Raw genomic sequence first — 26,846 nt, 5'->3', positions numbered from 1 at the left:
TATGCCACCACTGCATATACGGTGTGGTTGCCAGGAGCACTTTCCTTGACAATGTACAACACCAGTAGCTATTGAGGGATGGTCGGGGACAAAAGGAATGTGGTAAAATTAATCAGCTGACTGTAGGGCAAGGGATCAGAAATAGCTCATTATTATTCTTCATCCACAGAGTAATGTCACTTATTGTTTGAGGAAAAGCTCTGAACATATAAGAGTAGCCAACCATCTGGGGACATATTATGGTGCCCACTACATTTTCTTCTTTAGTGTGTAAATAACTTACTTTTGCTCCAATATGATCTCGACACATGCTGTCTAAACTAAATTTTAAAGACACAATTCTTTTAAATAGCACATGCATAGAACTTAATGGTGAACCCCAAACTGAAATGAACTACAATTATCCGCTGACCCCCCTAAGCTACCGCGAAGCTGGTATTCTTTTACCCACCTGAACACAAGCCAATTGCTTCCACTTAAAATGCATTCATGTTTGGGGAACAGGAACCTGATTTCCAGGGGCTCATACAAATCAGAGCTTCTTTTCTTCCCATAACGAGAGGACTGGTGGGAGGTGGCTGCCAGGGAGAGTCCGGGGCTGACCATGCAGCTGGGGGCTCAGACACGGAGCCCCTTTCATCCAGTGGATGAATTATAATTGTGTCCATTCTGTTTCATCCTTCTACTGAAGGGAAGTTCTATGTAACAGAAAATTCAGAGACTGCAGAATAAAACAAACAAACCAAAAAGTAGCGTTAAAAATAATGAGCATGAGAACTCCTACAAAACAAAAAAAACCAAAACACAAATAATGAGCATGTCCTTAGGATTTGGCAGTGTTCTGTTTAAAAAGTGTTTGGCCTCAGACCTGGAACTAGCCTCTGTTGTACTTAAAATCGATATTTCCTCTTTGTTTTTGTTTTGCCTGTTATCTCCTGTGCTCTGAGGTCAAAGTCATTATCACCAGTAGAGGCGGTAGAGCAGAGAGTACAAGGACTCTGGCCCCTAAGACCACGTTAGTCACTGGATCTGTGACCATCTTTGACCTACAAAAAGGGTGAGGTCTTATAGTTCACCATAATATTATAATTATCATGATTTGGTGATCATTTATTGAGTGCTGATTATGAAATAATTTTAACAGGTCCTAAATGACCACACTAGGGCTCCAATACTCTTTGATGTCTGCGCCCCTGCTGAGAAGCTTGGGGGGCCAGCCTGCCTCTCCCCTATTTTTATTGAACATTCTTCATCTTCTGACCTCCAGGTAATAAAGCTAAAGATAGGAACTTTTCCTACTTTTCAAACTTCACTCTGCTCCCTCAGAATACGTGAGAAAATGCAGCCAGCATCTTCTGGAAGATTAGGAGGGCAGTAAGATTCCGTAGGCACCTTCCGGCTGACATCTGAGCCTGGCTTTCAGCACGGTCAAGCCTTTCGGAGACAGCCAGCGTATGGCTTGTATCAAACTCTATATTTAGGAAGAACAACTGGGAGCTATGACAGGAATTCTCTTTAACACTTAGCCTTAAACCAAGTTCCCCTCTAGCCCAAGCCGGGAGCAGTTCTCAAGCCCGGCTGAGGCACGGAGCACTTGAGCTATTTCAGCCGCATGCAAAGCATTGGAACTGAGACTGCAGCTCAGAGCACACCGGGCATCCCTTTCGCCTGCCTTCTAAGGAGACTTGTCCTCTTGCGCCTGGCTGCCTGGGACTTTCCTCAGGCAGGACACAATACACAAAGCAGGTAAGCAGAAGGACCCAGCTCGGGCAACTGGGCTTTCTGAAGGAAATTTCCTTGATATCTAACTTGCAGTGACTACTTATAACTTTGTAGGCTTATAACCAAGTGGGTGTAGTTTCTTGTTAATTCACTATTTCATGGGTGATGTTTCTGCTTTGGTTTCATGAACTGTATGTGTGTGGTTGAAAGAATATTGAATTTAAAGTACTTTGTATTTTTTTAAAGTAGTTTGTATTGATAGAAACAGTAAGAAAATTTCCACAATCCAGGTATGATGACTGTGACCCAGAATGTTATGTCATTTTGATTCTTATGGCCCAGGGTTATAGTCGTCCAGGTGCATACTAATTTGAGTTGTAAGCCTAGAAATTATCAGGAGACTATGGTACAGAGAAGAGCTATAATGCAAATGATTGCCAGAGCTGTTACACAGTTCAACTTTAAAATGCTTTTCTCCTGTCCCTAAGTATCAGGCTTGGCCTCAATGACAAAGATCTACCAACATATAAATATGGATTAATACTCTAGATCTATCTTTTGCAAAGCCCCACTTCAGTCCCAGGGTTCCCTGTACCCAGCCGGCAGGAGGGCACCAGGTTCTGAAACGTGGGAATGCTAAGTGTCTCTTCCCTCTCGGCATATTTCAGGCAAAGTGAACAAGGAGTTACTCCAGTCAGCTGACCATATTTCTACACCCTTCCCAGAATTATTTTTAGCTGCAGGACAGAAGATAATCCCCTTTGCGATTTCACTTTAGCCTCTTAATTGGCCTTTTAAAAGAACAAATAAAGCCCCTTCTCTGCAAATATTGATTTACTTTCCTCTGAATCCACTCTTATTAAATTAGTGATATTAATGTTGACAGAATTTTAGCAAGTGAAAGAGTCTTGTTCAGAAGTCAGATATTAGGTGCTGCCCAATGAAAAACCCAGCAGAGGTATTGCACATGACTCAGCATACAGACCATCACCCCCACCCCCGCCAGTGACTTGCAGAACTGCCAGGAAAAGTCAACTGTGCTAAACTGGCAAGCATTTCCATTATAGTATAGGCTTTGTAAAAGTCAATACACCCCTCATCAAACTTTCCGTGGTTCCAAATTTTAGCCAGAACGAGGAGACACAGTAACAGAGTGCGGTAAAGAGTACCTCTTTGTATGAAAAGCAGTGTCTCCAGAGTGAGAGGAGTTTGCATCTAAGTCATAGCTTTCGGTTTTGGTCCGGGATGAGGCACGCAGATGAAGAAGGAAGGCGCCTTCTCTACTCTGCATCCCTCATGGAGGTGAGCGCAGGGCCAGGGAAACAGCCAGGGAACACTGTCTATTTTTATTCATCAGTGTGCTTTGCCCTGATTTCTCTGCGAATAATGAGGACAGCAGGAGCGGCTACAGAACTGATTCACACAAATGTTATCTAGCCTGTTTGCAAGGAATGAGAGCTGGGATCTGACCAACTTTCCAGAGCTGTCTCTATCACAGATTGACATATATGTTAAGAAGAAATTCACATGCAAATGAGGTTATACCGAAGCTATACAGGAGACAAGGCTCAAAGAATACACATCTGTTAAGCTTAAAGGTCCACAAAATACCAAGCAATGCAGTTTAGTGGGGGAAAGAAATCAGCCTAACTTAAAAAAAAAATCAATGCAGTATAAATAGCACAATCCTTCATTAACTAATTTTAAAATTTATTAAAACCTATGATTGTAATAATACATATAAAGAAACTCCCAATTCCCATGTTTCAAACTGATGTACAAGAAATGTTTTAAAGATCCCAATTGACAACAGTTAAAGTTTAGTTGCACATGTACAAAGTATACTGTATGCTGAGATATTTAAAGTACTGTGCAGATTATTGTTTTGTATGACTTCTAATAGCTTTTGAGGAACAGAAACATTAAAAATTAAACTACCAAGCTTTTCCATTTGAAATTGAGTTGTGTGTCCTAGATCCAAAAATTAAAAATCCTTCTTTGATTCTTTGACACTGCAGAAAAGACAGCAACCTGTTTGAAATAAATCAGAGAAAAATGCATTCCTGGTTGTTCAATTTTTAAAAAAAAAAATTTAACCATACTGAAAATTATTCTATGCAGACCTTATAAATGGAAGCTATATCTCTATATATCAAAACATTCCGGTGACACTTTTTCAAAGACCTCATTGTTTTTATGCATGTGACTCCAAAGACTATATAGTTGGCTAGACTAGTTATAGAGATTGAAAACATTATATAATTATTTAATTGCATATAATCAACCCTAAGGCTTTGAAGAGCTCAAAAAAAAAGCGCTAATTTTCACAGAATTCTTAAGACCTTTTATCTTTAAAATATTGAAGGGCATTACTGTATCAATTCTTACTCTTTGTTGCTGTAGATCAGTATAAATAGTCCTAAAAAGTCACAAGCTATGGACAATGGCAACAAAAAAATAAATATTAGTATCATGCTTCATAGTTCACAAGGCATTTCCAGGAACATTATGCCATTCTAATTGTTACCACAACCTGTGAAGCAGGTAAAATTTAAGGAAGTGAAAAAGGGCCCAGAGATTCTGAGTGACGTCGTCCAGGTCATACGGGACTTGTGGCCAATGGCAACACTCCTCCTCGTGTTTATTTCCTCACCAGTTAGCATACACACTTACACCAATCCATAGAGGAAAGTCAGTCAACCCATTTTATAGTCGGGTTTAAAAAGCAGCATGTTTTCAATCCGCTGAATTTGAAACTTCTTTACTCGGTTCCGTTGACATTTAATAGACCAATACTGGAACAAGCTGGTCTGTTCCCAGCCCCCTGGCCCCAGTAAACCCCAGTGGCCGTGCTCCAAGTCACGTCTCATGAGCCGAACCAAAGCAAAAATCCTCTGGTAAGAAAGCACTACTACGTCTTGGGGATGTGACATGGTCGTGTAAGTCCCATTTGCCTTCTGGGACGGTTTTGTTACAAGAAAGGGAGGTGCGGCTTGCCAGCTGCCTGTTACAGAGCCTGGGCTCTGGACACGCAGGGGCAGCTGCGGCCTACTTCCCCACAGCGCGCTCAGGACAGTGGGCAGAACAGACACGTGCACAGCAAGCAGAGAGCGTCACAGTAGTAATGACAGGCCATTTCTTTTTGGATGTTCAACGGAGGGGAGGGGCTCTCAATTGACTGACGGTGCAGCCCTGGCAACAGCTAATTCAGATCAAAAGTTCAGTTTCAAGCGGAAAGCTTCCGAGGCCCCAAACAAAGGTGTTTTATTCCCACAGCCTCTTTGCTTTGCTGCTCTTGGCAGGGGGGCAGGAGGGCAGGGAAGGAGATGATAGCGCCTTTCAAGTTTCTGATGGCCTATCATTAGCATCAGGGGCGAGGCGTCTCAGCATTTCTGCTCCTGAATGATTTATCCGGGGCTCTCGTGTTCCCTCTCCCTGAGGCTTTAGGAAGGAGAGTCACTAAGTAACTTCGGAAACTGAGACTGAAAGAATATATGGCCAGTGAAAGGGGTGACTGCCCAGTTGAATCATGAGTTAAGTTCTAATTTATCAAGACCGAGAATCTGAGCGCTGCCACCTCTAACAGTTTCTTTCTTGTATTTTTAGGGATAAGACTGCGTGAACATGTCAAAACAGCCAGTTTCCAATGTCAGAGCCATCCAGGTAAGTAGGCATATTTGTGGTTTAGCATCCGCTCTGTGACTTCCAGCCTGTTTGCTTAATAAATCACTTTTTGCAGTTGTTTGACTCTAACTGATGATTACCTTCAAGAAGAAAACAAAGACTCATTTAAGGTACAACTGAGAAAGGATATAAGGCTGGTAAGGTATCACGGAGAAGGGAGAAGCTATTTTTGTTTACTTGTGCTGACTTGTAAGACAATCAAAGCTTATGAATGCAAATTAAATGATCTACAAAAATGTAGTGTGTATGTCTTTTGGTGTGTAAGTTTTTGACATGCTTATTGATAGGAATGAAGAAATTCAATTTCTACTGTTATATCCAATTGAGTTTGTTGAGCCATCTATTTAAAATGCATCTTTCTGTAAATAACATCCCTTTTTCTGTCGAGGGTTCTTCCCAAGGCTTGGGTATTTATCTTTTAAAGTCCGTCTGCTAGTATGTCTTACCAAGCCCTCCCGGCAAACAAAATCCTTGGTTGTTCCAACTGACTTACGTATCACTCACACAAAGGGGAGAGGGAAGTAGGCATTTGGGGACACAAATACAATGTATCTTTCAATATTTGGTTGGAGCAATTCGTTATTTCTCTTAAGGGCTCTGTTTAACTCTCAAATGCCTCCCACACTGGGAAGCTGGCCACACACTTTATTATAAAGTTCCATCTCTCCTTTCTGTAAGCACAGAGCCATCTGTGCTTCTTCTAAAGGAACTTTCAGACATTTTCCCTGGAGATTTCTGAATACTGCAGAACATGTGGCAGTTGCTGAATATTTTGGGTCTGATGTGCCATCATAGCATAAACATGCTCGTAAGCGAGTGACACTATTTTGGATGGGTGCCCGTGTGGCCAGGTTGTAGGGTTTGGTTCGAAATTCTAGTGCGCACCCCGGTGGTAGAGGCGTGTGAAGGGACAGTCTTTTCCTGTGATGACTAATGCATAGCCTTAAACAGATGGGCTTCTTAAGTGGCAAAGTCTACACACCCTCTGGAAACGTGTCTTAGAACAAACCATCGAGGAAGGGCCTGTTGGCAAGAATTCAACTTCACACTGCCACCTTTGGCTCTCTGGTGTCCATGTAGTGAGTCTGTGACATCCCCTGACCTTGATAGTGGCATTTATTTTGCTTCCCAGGCCTCTGGGCTTCCTTGAGCCGTTGAAGCTTCTCTTTACTCAGAGTGCATAGCTGTTAATGTCATGGGCTCTGAAACCATATTACTGGAATTTGGATCCCTAACCCATTTTGTACTGCTGTAGGACCATGGGAAAACGACTTTACCTAGTATTTTACGTCTCTGCTCCACTTCCACATCTGTAAAATGGGATGCTAATAGTACTTACCTTCTAGGGATACTCGTACAAGATGCTTCATACAGCATAGCCAGCCCTCATTAAGGGTCCATCATGATTATTTATAATGCTTATCATTCAGGAATGTTCTATGTCAAAGTGATGAGAAGTAATACAATTTAATCACTGCACTTGAAGCCGCCAAGGTGCTATACATAAACTTCCTTTTCATTTTGCAGGACACAGCAACCTAGTCCTCTCAGGCTGCCTTTGTTCCTCTTTTAAAGCTGAAAGTGTGTTGATTTTTCTTCCTTAGTGCTTCCCTCGAATCTACACTGAAACTTCACCAGTGTTTTATTTCTTAATTTTGACCTTGATATATTTTTAGATCTGTAATATTTAAAACGTTGCTATTGATTGTTCTCAATAGCTGTTATTAGACTGCCTTTTTAAAAAATCCATCCACTCTATCGACAAAGGCAATGCGGTGGTTCTGTATGGATGTGGTTTCGCCTCTTTCAATATATTTAACACCACACAAAAGACACAATTTAATGTGCCTTCAAATGAAATATTATTTCTTGTGGTTAAATAGAATCTCTGCACTAGCTGATATTTTCCTATTATCTCTGCATTAACCTAAAGTAGGGCCCATTAAATAAAATGTGAAAATGGTTACACTTTACAAATGGCTTATAGTAGAAACTTTATCTAGGGTACAGTCTTGTCTGGAACCAATAGAAACCCCAGTGGGTGAGGGAGGGCCCTGGTTGTGTAAATACCACTAAAGATCTTGAGTGTTCTCTTCAATGCACTCTAGTTGCTTCTCCTTTTTATTAGGATCTTATTTCCAGTTGAGTACAACTGTCATTTCTTGGTGCGTTTGTGCCAGGCACTGTGCTAAGGGGAGACCATGCAAGGATGGATTGATAGCTGAACCCTGTGCTTGAAGAGCTCATAGGCTCCAGGACTTAATAGCTCTGTGATTTTGAGCAAGTTGTTTATCCTCTTTGTGTGTCAGTTTCCTCATCTGTCAAGTAGGGAATTAATAACAGGACTGATCTCATAGGTTTGCTGTGAGGGTTAAATGAATTAATATATATAAATGCTTAGGCCAGTGTCTGGCTCATTGTAATTGCTTAATAATAATTAGCTGTTATTATCAATCATCATCATCACGTAGTTCAACAAAGTGTGTCTCTTGGAATACTAGTTTTATGAGATGTTGTTAAAGAGTTCCAGGATAAAATGTTTGGGAAACATCACGCTGAGCAAAGTTGAACTGGATCTTTACTGAGAAATTTCTCAGAGGGCACAGTTTGCTAATGGCTTCATAGATTCCCAAGAAGGTAGTAATGTGCACAATGTCTTCTAAATATATTGGACCTTTTTCATGAGAACTTGCAGGTTAGTATTTTGCAGTGCAAACTTCTGGAATGACTTCAATCTCTATTTTTTCTGGATTGAATGAACCGTAGCCACTGTCAACCATACATCTAACAGTCAGGCATTTAGGTAGCTGAATTACTTCACCTATGTGCATCAGACAACGTGGAGCCAAACAGTGACAAATCTCTGCTGGGCCACTCACTCACTCTGTGATCTTAGTTCACCCTTAGTTTACCCTTCTGTAAAATGGGGATAATCATACTACTTAATGAGGTTGTTAGAATGAATAAACAAAATAATGTGGGGCAAGTGCCTGGTTTAAAACACACAGAGTCCTTAAGAGATAGCTTTTGTAACTATCCAGGCAATGCATGGAATCGCCTTGCTTTCTAACTTCAACCAGTTTCATCTCCATGCCCCAGAATTAGAGGGAGGCCAGAACTAGACCCATCCTTAGAGGAGATGGACAGCTGTCTTTTAGATCCACATGAAGAAGAGATGGCCTTTGAATTATAAGGGGTGCCTATGTAAGTCTGCATTTCTTTTCAGCTATACTAATGAAATCTCATTTGTGCCAGGGACATAAATATACCCCTAAGAAGTCAGTTGATCCTTTCATAGCCTGGAGAGGCCTTGGTCTCCAAAGCAGCTGATAAGGGTTTATACCAGATGTGAGTAAATCTTTTCTGTAAAGGACAAGGAAGTAAATATTTTGGGATTTGCAGATTATTGGGTCTCCGTTCCAATTACTCAAGTCTGCTATTGTAGCACAAAAGCAGCCATAGGCAATTCATAAATGTATGAGTATGGCTGTGCGCCAATGGAATTTTATTTATAAAACAGGTGGCAGGTTGGATATGGCCCATGGGCTGTAGTTTGCTGACCCTGGTTTTATGCTCTCTGGGCTGACTGTTAAACTCTACTATTGATGGGAATGGAGTTGCAACCAAGGCAACGTCAGCACACTAGGCATAGTGGGTGTGATCCATTCAGATGAAAGAATTTGACATGACAGGTGGTGGGGAAAGCTTGAGCTGCTGAGAAATCTAATGCCATCAGCGATCTGCTCTGTGAGTCTCTCTAATGAGAACAAGTGACACTGGCCACTGGCAGCACCTGCCTGTCTTTCCCTTTCCTCCTGAACATACTCTATTTGAAAAACCACCATGGGCCTCCCCAGGGCCTCAGTCTACCCAGACCCAATGTTTTCTTAGTCATCACTGGTGCTTTCTCTCCACTACTGATCAAAGTGAGCTGAATATTATTTGCCCTGTCCCATGAGGTCTGAGAGCTTTGTGGTTAAATAGGAGAGTCCTATGCCCTAGTCATAGCTCTGCTCTTCACTCCCCTAGTCCTCGTGATCTGCAAAGGGAGGGTGTTTCATTAAATGATCTGTAAGCTTCTGTCCAGCTTCTAATAATCTATGAGCTTCTTGAGAAGAACTTCTACTATATTATTAAAATGATAACAGTAACAGCTTTTTCAGGGTTTACTATGTACTTGGCACAGTGCAAATGGGATTTCTATGGGTAATAATAAAAGGTTTAGAGAGGTCAAAGAACTCTCCCAGGATCACACAACTTGAAAGTAGAAGAGTCAGGACCCAAATTCAAGTTGTGTGCTCTGAAGCCCAAATTCGGATCCACCATGCAACACTGTTTAGCCTCATTACTTACCATCCTTGCCTTGTTACAGAGTGAGGCCAGAGGAGGTGGTGCAGATCATCCGAAGGATAATCATAAGTACTAAGGCTATCTGAGGGATAATTACCATTTTATAAATGCCGGGCCCTTCATTTTAAAGAGCTCAACTGATGTTCAGAAAGTGTCAGCATTTCAGTGAAGAAGCAAACAGCCTACACTGATTAAAGCCATCTTAAATGTAAGTTACTTAGGAGTGACACATACAAAGTAAAGTGACTCAGCGACAGTCTCGAAATACAAACAACCATGGCCACGGAATTCCCATCTCTTTGCTTAACTGAATCAGTTTGCTTATAAAACTAAACCTAGCTCCTTTATCGTACATTTTAAAAGAATGATTATATGAGTCTTGCATCATTACACGTGTGTGGTTTCCTTACCACTGGACATTTTCCATTGTTACTCAATCCACAAATAGAATAGAATATCTTGACATCCTGACCTTTAGTACTTCTTTCCCTTCCCCACCTGTTATCATTGCTTTCTAATCTCCGTTGCTCAGGGCATAAAGGCTCCCTGGCAGAATGAAACAGCCTGACAAAAAATTTACAGACAGGTGTTAGGGATTCTAAGTGTTTCCAGTCTAGGATTTCTAGTTTAAAAAAGTCTAGGGGTATGACAACCCTTAGTACAAAGGAACAGGCATTTACTACCCATAGTTGGTCAGTTAATCCAATACACTGATTAAACTAGAAGGATAACAATGGTACATACCTCTTCTTTACTACTTTATTTACATTTAAACATAAAAATAAACCTCCCTTTGCCACGTGTTTTAATATAGAGCTAAGGCTTTTTCTTTTTGATAGAAAACAGTATCTACTGTTTCTTTCTTAGGTAAATTACCATAATGCATTATGGTTTCTTTCTTTTTTTATCTTCCCATTAATGAGTGTGTGTGTGTGTGTGTGTGTGTGTGTGTGTGTGAGAGAGAGAGAGAGAGAGAGAGAGAGAGAGAGGGAGGGAGAGAGAGAGAGAAGCATCAACTCGTTCACGTTAGTTCCATTAGTTGTGCACTCATAGACTGCTTCTCATATGTGCCCTGACCAGGGATCAAATGTGTGACCTTGGCACTCCAGGACAATGCTCTATCCGCTAAGCACCTGACCAGGGCTGTTTATGATTTCTGATGCTGTACTCTTTAAAGTGCAGCCAGAACTTGAATGTAGCAATCTTATTCTAGGGGTTCATTGCTACTTCCAGTTGGTAATCTTTGCTTCTCTAACCAGGGTTCCATATTGGTAGTATGAGGTCAACAGTCATATACTGGCTAAAAGATGTCATTTTTTGAGGCTGACATTCACATGTACTTTAGAAATATAACCTGCCCCCAAACAATTATACACGTTATCTTAATAGCTGTATAAAGCATTTTTTTTACAGAGACAGAGAGAGAGTCAGAGAGAGGGATAGATAGGGACAGACAGACAGGAATGGAGAGAGATGAGAAGCATCAATCATCAGTTTTTCGTTGTGGCACCTTAGTTGTTCAGTAATTGCTTTCTCATATTTGCCTTGACCGTGGGGCTACAGCAGACTGAGTAACCCCTTGCTCAACCCAGCAACCTTGGGTCCAAGCTGGTGAGCTTTTTGCTCCAACCAGATGAGCCCACGCTCAAGCTGGTGACCTCAGGGTCTCGAACCTGGGTCCTCTGCATCCCAGTCTGATGCTCTATCCACTGCGCCACTGCCTGGTCAGGCTAAAACATTCTTGAAGTCTGCTTTTTCCTGGATGATGAGACTACAGTTGAGTCATTCAGAAAATTATTGAGGAAAACAAAAACAGTTGAGAATGGGGGAGGGGGGAGAAAGAAAACCTTCCAGTGTGAAACATCATGGGTGAAGAACAGTGTCTAAGTGGGAGCTTCCCAAGATGAGTCAGAAAGTTTTGCATATTCTGGATCTGTTCTACCCTTCAAAAATCCCTAAAGAGGCCCTGGCCGGTTGGCTCAGTGGTAGAGCGTCGGCCTGGCGTGCAGAAGTCCCAGGTTCGATTCCCGGCCAGGGCACACAGGAGAAGCGCCCATCTGCTTCTCCACCCCTCCCCCTTTCCTTCCTCTCTGTCTCTCTCTTCCCCTCCCGCAGCCGAGGCTCCATTGGAGCAAAGATGGCCCGGGCGCTGGGGATGGCTCCTTGGTCTCTGCCCCAGGTGCTAGAGTGGCTCTGGTCGCAACAGAGCGATGCCCCGGAGGGGCAGAGCATCGCCCCCTGGTGGGCAGAGCGTCGCCCCCTGGTGGGTGTGCCAGGCGGATCCCGGTCAGGCGCATGTGGGAGTCTGTCTGACTGTCTCTCCCCGTTTCCAGCTTCAGAAAGATACAAAAAAAAAATCCCTAAAGACAAAGAAGCTATGCATTCTACTAATATAGAATGTTATTTTAAAATATGTTGGACTATATTTTAGTTGGTACGTGTGTCTCTTTCTCTTCATTTAGGCTAAAATATCAAATAATAATCTCATTTTCTAGTTCATTATTGAGGAAACACACTTCTTTCTAAGCAAGTCTTCTGTGAAAGACTCTAGACATCTCAAAAGGCCATACCCTGCTCCATTCAGAGAATGACCAGGACTGTAAGACTAGGAAAGCCCAGAAAGAAATACTGCAAAATGCGGCTTTATATAGTTCCTCTGCCCACCCATGGGAGAACAGCAAGTGGGAGGCTATAGATTTTAGTGGGAGCTGTTGGGAAGCTTTGAAAACTAAAGATAGAATAAGTTTGGGGGGGGTCATCTGAAACAAATGTGCAAATGGAGGAAACTCCAAAAGCCTCAGCACTAAAAGGAGAGACGGAGTGGGACCAAAAGGAGGGGAGATCAGAGAACAATGGCAGTGGAAAGAAAAGTGGGCTGGGATTGTCAGTACCTAGTGGCTGGCAGCTATCAGAATCCAACCCACTAGGGAAAGAAGATGTCATTCCATTGTAAGTCACACAGGAGTGGCTGTGGAGGGAATATTGTTTCCAGAATCCTTGGGCTCGAAGCCTGGAGCCAAGCAGGAGAACAATACAAATAATTAAGGGAGTAGTGGAATTAACTTACAGGGAATTCTTTCTGCTTTTCTTCCCCTGGTGAGATCAAGTGTAGTATTCATTTCACATCAGATAGGTCTATTATCAGGGAACTGTATCCTGTTCTGGCAAAAGATGATCTAGTAGATTTTTTTCCATTCCCAACTTCGAGGATGTATAAAATTATGTATAGCTTGGGAAAGTGATGCATTGGTCTGCTGCGTCAGGGGCAGATTTAAAAATATCTAAGACGAATAAACCTCAAGGAGGGAAACAAAATGTAAGGAGATGTGCCACAAAAACAAATAAGCAAACAAACAAAAAACAAAAAGCAAAAAAAAAAAAATACCCAAACCCCAAAACAAACAAAACCTACTTCCTTTACATTTTTACAGATTCTATATAAGTCCAACCTTAAATCCACCCCAGGTCATTGATGTTAGACTTTTTCTGTGTTTGTTAATTTTTTCCTAAAAACGTGGCTCATATACAAAACTCATTTTGAGTAGCAAATACCATACCCAATTTGCAGATGGAAAAATTGAATCATTGAGAAGGTATTTTATTTGCATTCAAACAGAACAAGTCAGTGAAAGAGACCAGAACATGATGCAATTGTCTGGGCGATGGAATAAAAACAGAGCTACAAGCCTATGTATGTCTATCAAATTTAAGTTATGAGGAACTTTCCTTATGGATATAATTTAGTCTCTAATTTGTCCCTCAAATGTCACCGCCCTGCAAGTCTATTCATGAATCATCCCTAACTATTCACAAGCACCACTTTGACACTCCCTTCAGGTGTACATCAACTATTGGGCAAGTGACACGTTCTTAGGCTGCTTTGGATCCTGTCAATATTTGCTGTCAAAAACGCCACTTAGGTTCTTGGTATGTTTAGTGATGCCTTAAAGATGAAAAAACACCAAATTGGTGAGTTAATGGCTTTTCCCAATGTTTTTAAAATTTCTTTGACACCTCTTCTGGACTTATCCATGTGGATGCCCCTCTCCAAGGCCATTCTCAAAGTGTAAGCCTGCAATTTTAGAGCAAATTTAGGAAATTTTAGAGTGGCCAGAGCTTTGGGCTAGTGCAAAGTGCTCTTCGGAGAAGGGTTTGATAGAGTGAAAGTTCTGTCCCTAGGGGTCAGGCAGTGTCACTTTGGAATCCTGGCTTTTCCTCGAACCATTCATGTGACCTTGAGAAAATCATCTTGTCTCTTGGAGGCTCTGTTTCTGCTTCATCAGCAAAATGAAGGCGACAGTCCAAACCTCAAAAATTTGTTGTGAGGATGTAGGTGTTGTGATGGCTAGGTTAAATTTTGGGTTTGGGGGTGAATAAGGTAGTTTGTGGTAGATGGCTGTGGAGGGAGTAGTTACTGTCCCACAACCTCGTCATCTGGTTAAGATGAGAGCTTGTCTCAAACCCAGCTGTGCCATAACACTGCCATTTTTTAAACACACATTCATTAGCAAGCAAGCAAGCATAAAACCATTTATACAATCTGTCTGTGAACTCAGTGAACCCTTAGCTGTTGTCCCTTTAAATGTTCTGAATGACTGCCACCTTGCATAAAGGTTCACATAAGGCAGGCGGGAACTCTGTTGCCCTTAGTGGGCAGCAGCTGGCTAGAGATCCTCATTATCGAGGGCTGGGGACAGGACTGTTTGGGAATCGGTCCTCAAGCTCTGTCTCTGAAGACGCAAGCTACAGGCATCAGATTCTTACACTCTGTTCAGCAGGGTGGGGACTGTCTCCAAAAGATTTTAACCAATCTCCATATCTTAAGCTCCTCTCATTTTTTAAAAAATAAAAGCAATTTATAATACACAGTCCATCATTTCACCTGTTTTTTTTTATATTTCTTCAAGCTTCGAGGTCTCAGGTGTTGGTGGCGATATTGCTAACAGAAGCACTTGAAATAGCAAGCCTGGGAATGTGACCTTAGTGATATTTTATCACCAAACCACCCCAGGAGGATGAATTCCCAATGAGAGCAATAGATATCCCCAGAGTTGCAGTTTAAATCAAACTGTGCAGATATGAAATATCACATTGTCTATGCTAGAGTAGTTGAAAATAAATTACAGACATCTTATCAATAGGCAGAGCAAATATTTTAAGTATATTTCAATAGTCATCCACTCAGGGATGACCACTTTCAATGGTTATCAGATTGGCTCCCCAAATTCCAAGGAGTTGCTCATGGCCAAGGGCTTGGGGGGAGCAGGTAGGGTTCTGGGCCCCCTGGTACCTCGGCCAGAGCAGCTCTGCCTCCAGCTAGTTTGCATTTTAGATGTTCTCACAGTTGTTTACTTGAAGGAAGTGTGCCATGGCTAAAGGACTGAAAACCACTGATAAAGCCTAACTATTCACATTACAAATGGGAAGAATGAGACTCAGAGCCGTTGTCACTGTTTTAAAGCACAGATTATTGGTAGCAACTCCTAGCATTGGGCTCTTTTCAGTACCATAAGCCACCCATGTGGAGAGGCTACATGCATGGGTAAATCAATCTCTGTTTCTTGAGTTAAAAACATTTCCCTAGCAACAATGTCCATATCAGGCAGTTCCAAATGGACCTTACCACACCTTCTAATAATTCTGTTTGGGGTGGTACCAAAATCATCCAAATGGTATCATAAAATAAAATATTTCACTCTTTGCTCAGGCATCATTTTGATGCCTAACATCAGAGTCCAGTTTCAAAGTTTTAAGCCCACATATCCAATTATTCATAAGGCCATGAACACTTTATCTTAACTGGAAAAAAATATGTTCTACCTTAAAAAAAGTTTCAATGCTTGTTTTATGTGAGTGATACTCCTGGTGGAAGATGTTTTTGGCTTGTATTAAACATTCTTGCCTTTTAATATCAGATAAAACAGGGACAAAATTAAAATGTACATATTCTCTTCCCCAAGTTCAAATTACGTCAGTATATTTCTTGCATAATTTAGTATGTAGCATATTTCATGTTTACTGGCAGATAGTTTTCATTAACTGCAGATAGAAATCAGTATGTTGTTTTAATGGACTGTGATACCAATAAAACTGGCTTTCTAGCCCTCTTTTTACACAATGGTGTGTTGGGAAGAAGGTGGAAAAGTGACATCATAGAAACTTAAGGAGTGCTGGCACAGCCCTAGGACAGCATGGAAAGGGGGAGGCAGTTCAGTGGTTGTGACTGCCCCCTTTCACGGTGAATCTGAAGGGACCCGAAGGAGGGCTAAATGAGGATGGCTTCTGTGGATGCTGCTTCCTCCTCTCCTATCATTACATGTTCCTTCCTATCCCAGGAAGAGGAAAATATTAAGTACCGCAGGAGGGCAACACCCGACCAAATTGTCTTCAAATTCTTCCATTGAACAGAGAATTATGAAATTACTGCACACAGACCTAAGGATGAGTACCAGAAATTTGTAATAAATGGAAGTCAAATTTTCCTTTGCATAACTTTTACTGTCATTATAGCAATTTTCTTGAGGTAAAATGCTTTAAAGACATACTTTTCAGATGTGTTTTTCCTCACAACGATTATCACCACAGTGTCATTATAGCTTCTTACTTTTCTTGTGCTAAATCTTCCCTATTTTTTCTTTTAGGCAAATATCAATATCCCAATGGGAGCCTTTCGGCCAGGAGCTGGGCAACCCCCCAGAAGAAAAGAATGTACTCCGGAAACAGAGGAGGTGAGGAAAACTCAGCTGGCAGAGCTTAGTATCGCCTTTCTCCTCCAAAATCCCCACTAGCACGGCAGAGGCACGTTGGAGGCCCGCTCGCCAGAGTAAGGGAGAGCATGGGTGGATGCGAGTCAAGGAGTCATCACGAAGTATATACATTACTTTGAGGTCTTGCTCAGTCAGCCATGGAATACACTGTACCTTGTTTCCTTTCAGCCGAATTATGTGTCTAGCGCAGTTACTTGAAGATGATGAGATTAACATGCAGTTTGCTGATTGATTGTGTGTGTGTGTGTGTGTGTGTGTGTGTGTGTGTGTGTTTGCACAGCCTCTCAGATGGTCTTGATCCACAACAGTCACTAGCTTGGTTAGTTTTCACTCCGGAGCTCTTTCTGAACCAAGCAGGATGCATTTAGCACAGTTTCTGATGAGTGATGAGCCCTGGTGGGAGCATAGGTAATAAGTATGTTCACTTACTTGTGGATTCAAACAAAAAGCTCCAATCTCTGGGTATTTACTTTGGAGGACCTTGCAAGGGAGTCTGTCAATTGTATTCTTTCCTCCCTCTAAACCTTTGCCTCTCCTCCAAATGCAAATATCTGGTCTTCTAAAATGGAGGCTAAAATTAATAATGAGCACAGTGAATACAGAAAAGTCCCTTACCCAAATGTTTCTATTTCATCCCTACTTGTGACTTTTCTGATAAAATCTGGAAGGTCTGACTCTGAAAATAAAAGCAATAAGGTTTTGAAGCCTGTCATTAGCACAAAACAAGAAAAATGGAATTAAATAAAGCCAGAGGGCATAGCAAACTGTATTTTATCTTTTTAAAAAGGTGAGAAGGCTGTTTTAACTTTTGTAGGAAACATTTTTGGGAATTGCCCCAAAAGAACACCTGTCATCATTTCAAAGTTTCTGAATGAAACTTTAGTTGTCCCTCATCTAACTTTTTTCTCCATAAATAATCCTGACATGGTCCTAAGTTAGTGATTCCAGCCTCCTATCAAATAGCAAGAGATTTTTGAAAAGAGGAGATAGAGTATTTGAGTGATATCACCAAGTTAACAAGCTACTAAGTCACCTTTCATGAGTAAAAATTTTGAATATACAAGATGAAAGGATCGACTCTACTCCTTTTATTATGGTGCAAAATCTCCATCTCTGATGCTGATCACTGGACCATGCATGCAGTTAATGGTCCAGTAAGCTCTCCCTCTGAGATTTTGGCATATATAATAATAATAATAATAATAATAATTATTATTATTATTATATATATTATTTAGTGAGAAGAGGGGAGGCAGAGAGACAGACTCCCACATGCACCATGATTGGGATCCACCTGGCAAGCCCACTAGAGGGCAATGCTCTGCCCATCTGGGGCGTTGCTCACTTGCTCAGCAACCAAGCTCTTCTTAGCGCCTGAGGCAGAGGCCATGGAGCCATCCTCAGTGCTTGGGCCAACTTGCTTCAAATGAGCCATGGCTGTGGGAGGGGCAGGGAGGGAGAGGGGGGAGAGAGAGAGAGAGAGACAAACAGACAAGAAGGGGAGTGGTAGAGAAGCAGATGAGCACTTTTTCTGTGTGCCCTGACCAGAACCTGGGACATCCACATGCTGGGCTGATGCTCTACCACTGACCCAACCAGCCAGGGCCAATTTTGGTCAATATTTGAGTCTATGTCTGCAAAATATGATCCCCTTCATTCCTCAGAGGGTCACTGTGTGTGTGAGGGAGTTGACAATATAACAGACATGGCATAGCCTAGCAGGTATTCAATAAATCATTGTTCGATTGATCTGTTTGTGTAATTTTTATGAAGGACTCCTGGGCCTATTATTTTGCATGCTGTAATAAAAAGGCATGGGGTGGTAGAAGGGTGGGCAGTGGAAGTCTACCTGTAATTAGATGTTCTTCCTGTGCTTCCTCTTAAGCTGTGTCTGTCACTGCCATGGCAATCAGTTGGAAGGTAGCTTGACCCCCTTTTCTCATTAAATTGACTGATATAACAGTTGTTTTGGAGGCCTGCATTTTAGCTTCACCCTGTGGTATGTGCCCCTCCACGTGTCCCAGTTAGGGATTGGGGAAGCACTGTGCTCTCACTCTTGCCATGTCCCCAATCTGATGGTTCTAGCACATTCCAAAAGAACCAAGAGCTGATACCACGTGGATTGTGAACTACTTTATGACCAGCCACATATACAAGTGGCCAATCAATGTTCTTTGTGGAATGGAGAGGAGTGAGGTACCCACAGAGACCCCAGGAGCACTTCTTAAATGAACTGAGCGTCACCTTTCTCCTAGGACTTATGGGTTGGGAGGGTGGAGTTAGGGGTTGTATTTCCTTATTGTATGAGCAGAAGTGATCTCTTGAGACTTGTGGGGTCTTAGGGAAGGGTGGGATCTAAAGTCTCAAGTTCTTGGCTGGATCTTAGAGTAAGTTTATCATGGAAACAACACTGTAAGGGGAGCAGTAAGGAAGCTTGGCTTGGCTACAAGGTGGGTTAAGTAGGATTTTGTGAGCTTGCTTTAGGCCCCAGCCACCTTTTGTGACATAGTTTGAATGGGAAAATGGAATTTGAATTCCTAAAAACATACAGCCACATTTTTTATTATTATCTAGTTTGCAAATTTGGAATCTCCTACCCTCTTAGATTTGGGATTCCTTGCTTAGCCTTGCATTATGATAATACCTGATTAAAGTGGAGATCATAACATACCATCCCTGAGTAAACAGGCGACCTCTGTCACAGCCAGTAGTTCCCCCATCTCAATCCTGACACCATCTCAGATGTAAAGAAGAGAATGTACCCCAGCAGGAAGCTATACCCAGCCTTGGGCTGTCTGATAAGACCTGCGAGCACTTGCTGGGTCTCCATCCCCTGGAAGGGTCTCTGTGAGCCCTCTGCTCTGCTCACAGAACTAGAGTGCACCCTCCATTTGCTTGGCCCTGCTAGAGTTGGGCATGTGTCCAACTCAAAGACCTAACAGCCAAATCCCAATAAGCACAATCAGATCGGTCTTTTGCATAAAACAAAGTGGCTGCTTGTTTGAAATGATTTGAAAAGTATTGACAAACCCCTATTCTGCCTCCCACATCTCTCTTTTGACTGAAATTCCATCATTTTTAAGCCACAAGATAGCATGCTGGGGTTTTCTGTTAACTATTTCTCTCTTTATCTGGTCCCTACAGGATATAAACACACTACTCGACTCTCAACACATCCTAGTGGTGTGGCCATTGTGCCTCAGTTTCCTCAACTGTAAAATAAGGATAACAGTGGTACCACATTTATAGGTTGATGTGAGGATTAAATGAGTTAGTACGTGTAACTTAGAACACATACTGTTGCTGTGATCATTAGGTCTTCATTGAGCACAAAGGAGCCCACCAGACTGCACTGCCCCACACAGGAGAGTTTAGGGGGAAGCCCACGAGGGCATCTGGTCGAGGAGGCGAGACAGCTGGAAAATGGTTCACCATTGTGTCAAATCTTACAAATACATCATCATCAGTCCACATGGGAATATCTCCCTTGACAGCAGACACTCCTGAAACTGGAAATGGTCAGGGGCTGATGAGTCTTTCTCTCCAGCTCTTTTTCTCTAAAGCAAACAGTGTCTTCCATGTCCCTCTCCTCAATTCAAATACCTCTTAGAGAGAGAGAGAGAGAGAGAGAGAGAGAGAGAGAGAATGTACTTATTAATCAAATGGAATCAACTGACTCAAATGGAGTCAACTGAGACCCTGTCTGTTCATGCCTTACTATAATTCCTATAATAACAAATTCATAGGTTGCCATTATTTTTGAAAGATGAAAGAATATTCAGTTAAGAATGTACACCATCACTGACCACCTTCCTGAGTAAATGCCCTAATATGTACTTATTAAATATATCCACTCAGAATTTTCCATTACATGTGACCTTGCCAAATCAAGTCCTAAAAGTCTGACCTTGACCAAGGAAAAGCACGGCGCGCTGAGGTTTTAATAACTTGAGAGGAAAGTGACTAGTATTAAATATTATCGTCCTGTGCCTGTGCATATTCATACCCTCTGCACACAAACACGTAAGTACACACACTGGCTTTAGGTACTAAATGTGTCAACACAGCACGTTTTGGTCTTACAAAGACAGTGAATGTGACTTACCTGGGAACTTAATGGAGGAATTGGAAACATTTTTCTTCTTCATGCTTCTTTATTAAGATCTATCCACCTAACAACCAAGGGAACATTTATAAATAAGAAAACATTTTTCATTCCACTGCCACAGATATTTAAAATAAACCCAAACACTTTATAGCCTTGTTTAATATTTCTTCCCAAAAGCCTAGCAAAGAACATTTTGGAATATCTTATCCTCCAAGTAGAGGTCTAGCAGTTTTAATTATTGCTTCTAAACCTGCATTTATAAATGATGAATGTGTGTGCATGCAAGGAAGCCGAGCCTATGGCTCTGTACATGGACCTGGGGAAACAATATTTTCCAGATATTTATAAGAGCTACAGTCTACACCGGATCACTTTATCATTTCATGTGGCTGACATATTATCTAGTTCTTCAGCACTGTGCCAAAGTCAAAGAAAATGACTGTAGGAAAAAAAAACCATTAGCCCTTGGTAGAAGAACAGCACCTCAATATTTTACATTTCTACTCAACCGCTCAAATAAGCAATTTAAAAAAATTTCTATAAAGGACATGTATAGCAAGTAATTGGTTAGAGTTTGGGGAGGTTGAATGCTTTTTTCTATTTCCCGTTAGGGTCTAGACAATTTGAGCACTAGGTGTAGGAGCCAGATGGAGGCACAGCATTATTAGATTTAATACCCAAGTTCAGGAATGCCTAGTTACGCTGGCAACAAATGTGTGCTTTCCCCAGAATGGGACTGGTTCATTCCGTTGTTGGCCAAGCAGATGGAGCTCTGCCAGTCTCACACTGGGACTGTGTTAGTTTGGGCCCTGCAAGAAGCAGACCCAAAGACGTGATTAGATATGCAAAATGTCTGTTGGGGAAAACACACAAGGAAAATAGGAGGGGCGTCAGACAGTGAAACGGGTGAAGGAGAGTGAGTGGGTCAGAGGGTTGGGGGGAAGCATCTTAGACCTTGTGCTGTTCAAAGGAACATTCTTCAGCTGAAGTACCTCCCAGGGAAGTCTGAAGTCTCCCAGGAATGGGCCCGCCTTAGAATCCTGTGGCACTCAGTCATTGGCCAAGAGCAGCCGTGGGAAGCCTGACCTCAGCCTGGTGATGGGCAGGTCTCAGGGCAAAGCAGCTGGGGCCATCATTCAATTACCCTCCCAGCAGGAAACTGATCCGAGAGGCGAGAGGCGTGTTCTCAGGGCTGCCACAGTGATCAAATGTCCCTCCAAAGGCTTCCTTCCAGGGCCGCAGAGAATATGCCCCTGACCTCCTGCAAATTGGAGGAATAAGCTCAGAGGCAAGTTTCTTCTGTAGTAATGAGCTGGAGTTTTAGGAGCCACACAGAGCAACTAATCTTATTGGTTTATAGCCACTGTTAATATGTGTGTTTGGAGTATGTACATACAGGCGTAGATTTGTCACTATGGTATATTTTCAGGGTCAGGCAGCTAAAAAACAACCAACAAGGATGCGCGTGCACTTCTGTACCAAGTGTTGGAGGAGTCGCTAAAAGAGTATAGAAGGTGGTCCTGCCTTAGAACTGCAACAAAATAAAAAAAACAATATAATAGGAAAGTCCAAGCGGGGCGTAGAGCTGGGCCTCCTCTGTCGCTCCATCTTAGCCCACCCATATTCAAAGAGGTTTTGCTTGTGTCAGTTTCAGTTTATGTTTCCCAGAGATGTCATTGGAACAAAGACTGGCAGGCACTGCACCCCAAAACAAAAAAGTGGAAAACTCCTAGACCAAGTCATTGTTAGAGCCAGCTGCGCACGAACATTCTGCATATCTCTGCTGCTCAGAAATGTTATGATCCTATGATACCAAATTAAATTTGATCTTATAAGATGCTTGTCTTGCAAACACGAATCCTTCCAAATGGTCATTTTTATTAGTAATCAGATGTAGAACAGTACACTAGTGTTTGGAAAGCCACGTGGAAATGACTTGTTTTCTTCTTCCAACATGATTCCACATTCCTCTACAAACTTCAGGAGATGCTCTTGACACCTTGTTGTTGTGTCTCAACAGCACAAAAAAAAGACACTCTGCTAGAATTACACTCTGACATTATTCTTGCTTTAATTTTTTTTTTTCATGCCCATGACCCAAAGAGACAAAATGTCGTTTTTAGTGAACTTCTCTTCTCTTCTCTCTTTTCTTTCTCTTCAGGGTGCTCCTCCCACCTCGGATGAGGAGAAGAAGCCAATTCCAGGAGCGAAGAAACTTCCAGGGCCTGCGGTCAACCTATCGGAGATCCAGAATATTAAAAGTGAACTGAAATATGTCCCCAAAGCTGAACAGTAGTTAGAAGGGAAAAGGTGAGTGGAAAACTAGTTCCTTTGTCTCAAAAACATCACTATAAAATGATTTAAGGAAACCTTCCACAGAAGGAGTCTGGAATTCTTAGAAGTTTTTAAGAATCAGAGCCTTCAATTTAGATCAGTATTTCTGGTGCAGAGGTTTTCTGGTGTGGAAAACTGAGCTCTTGGGCCTGTCTTACTCTGTAACCAGTCAGAGAACCATTGAGGATGTCTTCCTGCCAGTCCTTTTCTGGTCCCCTTCTTAGCTAGTGAAAGATAGGGTTGGGAGAGGAAAAATGCTTGGGATGGGGGGGGATTGTGATGAGCTTCTGATCTTGGGGTCCAGGGAGCCCTCCCTCACTTCATAGCTCAGTTTCCTCACCTAGATGCCATCAAGAGCAATGAGTCATTTCTGGGTGGAAGATTAGAGGAGCAAGGAGCTGAAGAGGTTTAGAAGTGTAAAGAGGGTACAGACCAGGAGTTCAGGCTTTGGAACCAGTAACCCTGTGTGTGTAAGGCAGACACGAGGACCCGGTAATGACTCTGGATGTGGCTGAGGGAAGGGTAGGCTCAAAACTGTATCTTCTGCCCAGTGAGGCATTATAAACAGGGTCTGTGACCTTGTTTTCATTTTAATTGGATCTGGTCAATAATGACCCCCTAGTGAGGGTTCAGCCTCATCCTCCATCTGCAGACTGACACCTGCCAACTGGTTTGAGAATTCTGCCAGCAGGGGGCATGTGGAACCAGCCTGTCATTGCTCTTTCTCCTGTGAGACAGTGACAGCAAATCCACTTTATCTAACATTACTTGATCCCACCAGACACAGTCTATTTTTATGCAGGAGTGTAAGTTTAGAGGAGAGGAATAAATACCGGGAATATAAAACAGGTATATATCTGGTAGATTGTCCATTTGTTCACTTGTTTTTTCACCCACTCACGCATTTATTCAAACAATATTAATTGATCATCCGCTATGTGCTGAACACTGAAACATTTATTAATCATACACTATATGCCAGATATTATGGGAATACTATTATAACCATTGTTTCCATTAAGCCTCACGATACCTAATTACTGTTCCCGTTCTTGAGATGAGTCTTACAGAGAGACTTTTTGTCATCTATCATCCATCCTAAAAAGGGAGTCTGCCTTCAAAGTTAGTGCTGCCACCTACTTGTTATCCTCCTTCACTCCCCCTCCACTGCACCTTACAGAAGGACTGCACACTTCCTGTGGACGTATGGTGGGATCTTCTGTCCACGTGGGTAGTGGAGGCACGCATAGCAATAGGCCCTGCTGTGTCTTCTGCGTGGACATAATGAAAAGCAGAATATTCTGTGGGACAGCCCTGCGAATAAGGGCAGTGTTTCTTGTGCTGCGCTTATGCAGACTTCCTAGGATATTTGGAATTTATTTTACATATAGTGTAGAGCAGTGGTCCCCAACCCCCGGGCTGTGGACCGGTACCAGTCTGTGGGCCATTTGGTACCGGTCCGCAGAGAAAGAATAAATAACTTACATTATTTCCGTTTTATTTATATTTAAGTCTGAACGATGTTTTATTTTTTAAAAATGACCAGATTCCCTCTGTTACATCCATCTAAGACTCACTCTTGACGCTTGTCTCGGTCACATGATACATTTATTTGTCCCACCCTAAAGGCCGGTCTGTGAAAATATTTTCTGATATTAAACCAGTCCGTGGCCCAAAAAAGGTTGGGGACCACTGGTGTAGAGAAAGACAGGAGCCAATTTGAGTTAAAATAATAAAACAGTATCTAGTATTTTCAAAACAGTTGCATAAAAGAACAAAGGGGTGAGACTAAAACAAGAGTGGATTTTATGACCATAGAACGAATCCCAGGAACCTGGACAAGGACAGAGTGACATCAGCAGGGACCAACCTGAAGTGTGGCTATACACATTTGTTGTTATTTATGACAGAATGCAACCAACTGATGACTGAGCATAGTCTTGCTCATATAGCCAAGCTGAGCTGAAATATTCCAATATACTTGGGATGAAGCTGTAGAACTTCCTCACGAGAAAGACCGAGGAAGGGAAATAAACTTTTTTGTAATATCTATAGTATTATCATCGCCCAACCAAGGCTGTGCGTTTAGACAAATGGATTTTAATGCAGAATTTAAAGGGTTTTGATTTTGTGAAATCTATGTCGACCTAAATTTAACTACACTCTCAGTGTCAGAAGAACTTGGTTTTGAAGATTCAAAGGAATGCCATTTTTTTTTTCTGTATTTTTCTGAAGCTGGAAACGGGGAGAGACAGTCAGACAGCCTCCCACATGCGCCCGACCGGGATCCACCCGGCACGCCCACCAGGGGGCGACGCTCTGCCCCTCCGGGGCGTCGCTCTGTTGTGACCAGAGCCACTCTAGCGCCTGAGGCAGAGGCCGAGGAGCCATCCCCAGCACCCGGGCCATCTTTGCTCCAGTGGAGCCTCGGCTGCGGGAGGGGAAGAGAGACACAGAGAGGAAGGACAGGGGGAGGGGTGGAGAAGCAGATGGGCGCTTCTCCTGTGTGCCCTGGCCGGGAATTGAACCTGGGACTTCTGCACGCCAGGCCGACGCTCTACCACTGAGCCAACCGGCCAGGGCCAAAGGAATGCCATTTTAAAATGAGCTCCGAGATGATCTTGCAGGGTAACCAGCAGCAAGGCTCATCTTGTAGCCTTGGATCTGTGGTTATAGTAACAGAGAGCAGTATCAACTCAGTAAAACATCGAAAATGTACCACAGTCACCAGAACAATTTTTTTTTTTTGTTATTTGATTTTCTCAGAGAGGAATTTAATGATTCTTCTTTCCTGAACTGATTCTAATAATGTAAAACCACTTAGAGAGGCTGATTTGTTCTTATCCTACAGGAATGTGAAAACCTAAGTTGTCAGATAACTGATCTGAATGCCAAGTGAGTACAGCATTGTTTTAAGCCAAGGAATGATTTTTATTTCTTGTAGAGGATTAAGCTGGTTTGCCTTTGGCATCAATTCTCCTACAAATAAGTCAGATTTTGATACTTCCATGGTCATGGTTTGTGGTCAGAGATGGGAGAGCATTTCTTAATGTTGACTGGTTTCAGTGGACTCGTAAGCAAATACATACCTTGGACCAGACATCATTTAGTCCTTTACTGGTTGGGTTGATTTTCCTATTCTTGGGCTACCACTTTGTCACCTATCCTTTCCATGTAGTGCTCAATAATTTGATCAAACAGACCACTCATTGTTTGAAGATTGAGTAAATAAGTCCAAAGTGCCAAACACTGTGACAACCACAAGACCCAAGTCTCGAAGTCCAGATTTGCCAATTATAGTACTTTAGACATCTAAGATGGAGCAACATCTCCTTCCAGCCAAGATCAGTGCCTTTTTTAAGTGAGATTTTAGATTATTTCCATGCTCTGTGTCATGGCTAGAATTGTTTGTGGAACTCAGTTAAAAACATTATGGGTCAAGAACTGAGAAACATCAATGACTAGCTAGTTAGGGATCATGGTTTGTGGTTTGTAGCAAAATCTTAGCACGTGGACCCAATCAGGAACCAAAACCAGGCAACATGGAGACAGCACATACTGAGCCAAGATCAAGAGACACCGGAGTAACCCAAACGGGGTCCCAATTCAGACTGGAACAGGCACAGGGCAGGAAAGGGAGGGTGTTCAGCCACGTATCTCTCAGGATTCTCTTGGCTGTGATTTAAGGTGGTCAGATGATTTAAGCATGTGCAGGAGCCAAATGGAGAGACAGGACCAGCAGCGATGTTGGAAAACCATGAGCCCTCCAACACTCCCATGCTTGCTGTTTGCTGCATGATCACAAATCCCTCATATCTACCGTCAGAAGCCACTGTCAGCTTGTTTGCTTGTAGCTGCAGTAGATGCTACTCCCAACTTCA

General features: G+C 42.3%; 1 protein-coding gene across 1 annotated transcript in view; it reads left to right on the top strand.

The window, feature by feature from the left end:
* Positions 1-1,519: 1,519 nt before the first annotated feature.
* SMPX (small muscle protein X-linked) overlaps positions 1,520-26,846 on the top strand; it is a 50,751-nt gene continuing 25,424 nt past the window's right edge. The window contains exons 1-4 of the mRNA XM_066356456.1: positions 1,520-1,746; positions 5,329-5,385; positions 16,398-16,484; positions 22,793-22,941. Coding sequence (XP_066212553.1) covers positions 5,347-5,385; positions 16,398-16,484; positions 22,793-22,927 — 261 coding nt within the window. The 5' untranslated portion in view covers positions 1,520-1,746; positions 5,329-5,346 and the 3' untranslated portion in view covers positions 22,928-22,941. The remainder of the gene's footprint in view (positions 1,747-5,328; positions 5,386-16,397; positions 16,485-22,792; positions 22,942-26,846) is intronic.

This window comes from Saccopteryx leptura, chromosome X (genome assembly GCF_036850995.1).
Source record: "Saccopteryx leptura isolate mSacLep1 chromosome X, mSacLep1_pri_phased_curated, whole genome shotgun sequence".
In the NCBI taxonomy this organism is placed as follows: domain Eukaryota; kingdom Metazoa; phylum Chordata; class Mammalia; order Chiroptera; family Emballonuridae; genus Saccopteryx; species Saccopteryx leptura.
Note: the sequence above shows the minus strand (reverse complement) of the source record. Positions and strands in the feature narration are given on the sequence as shown.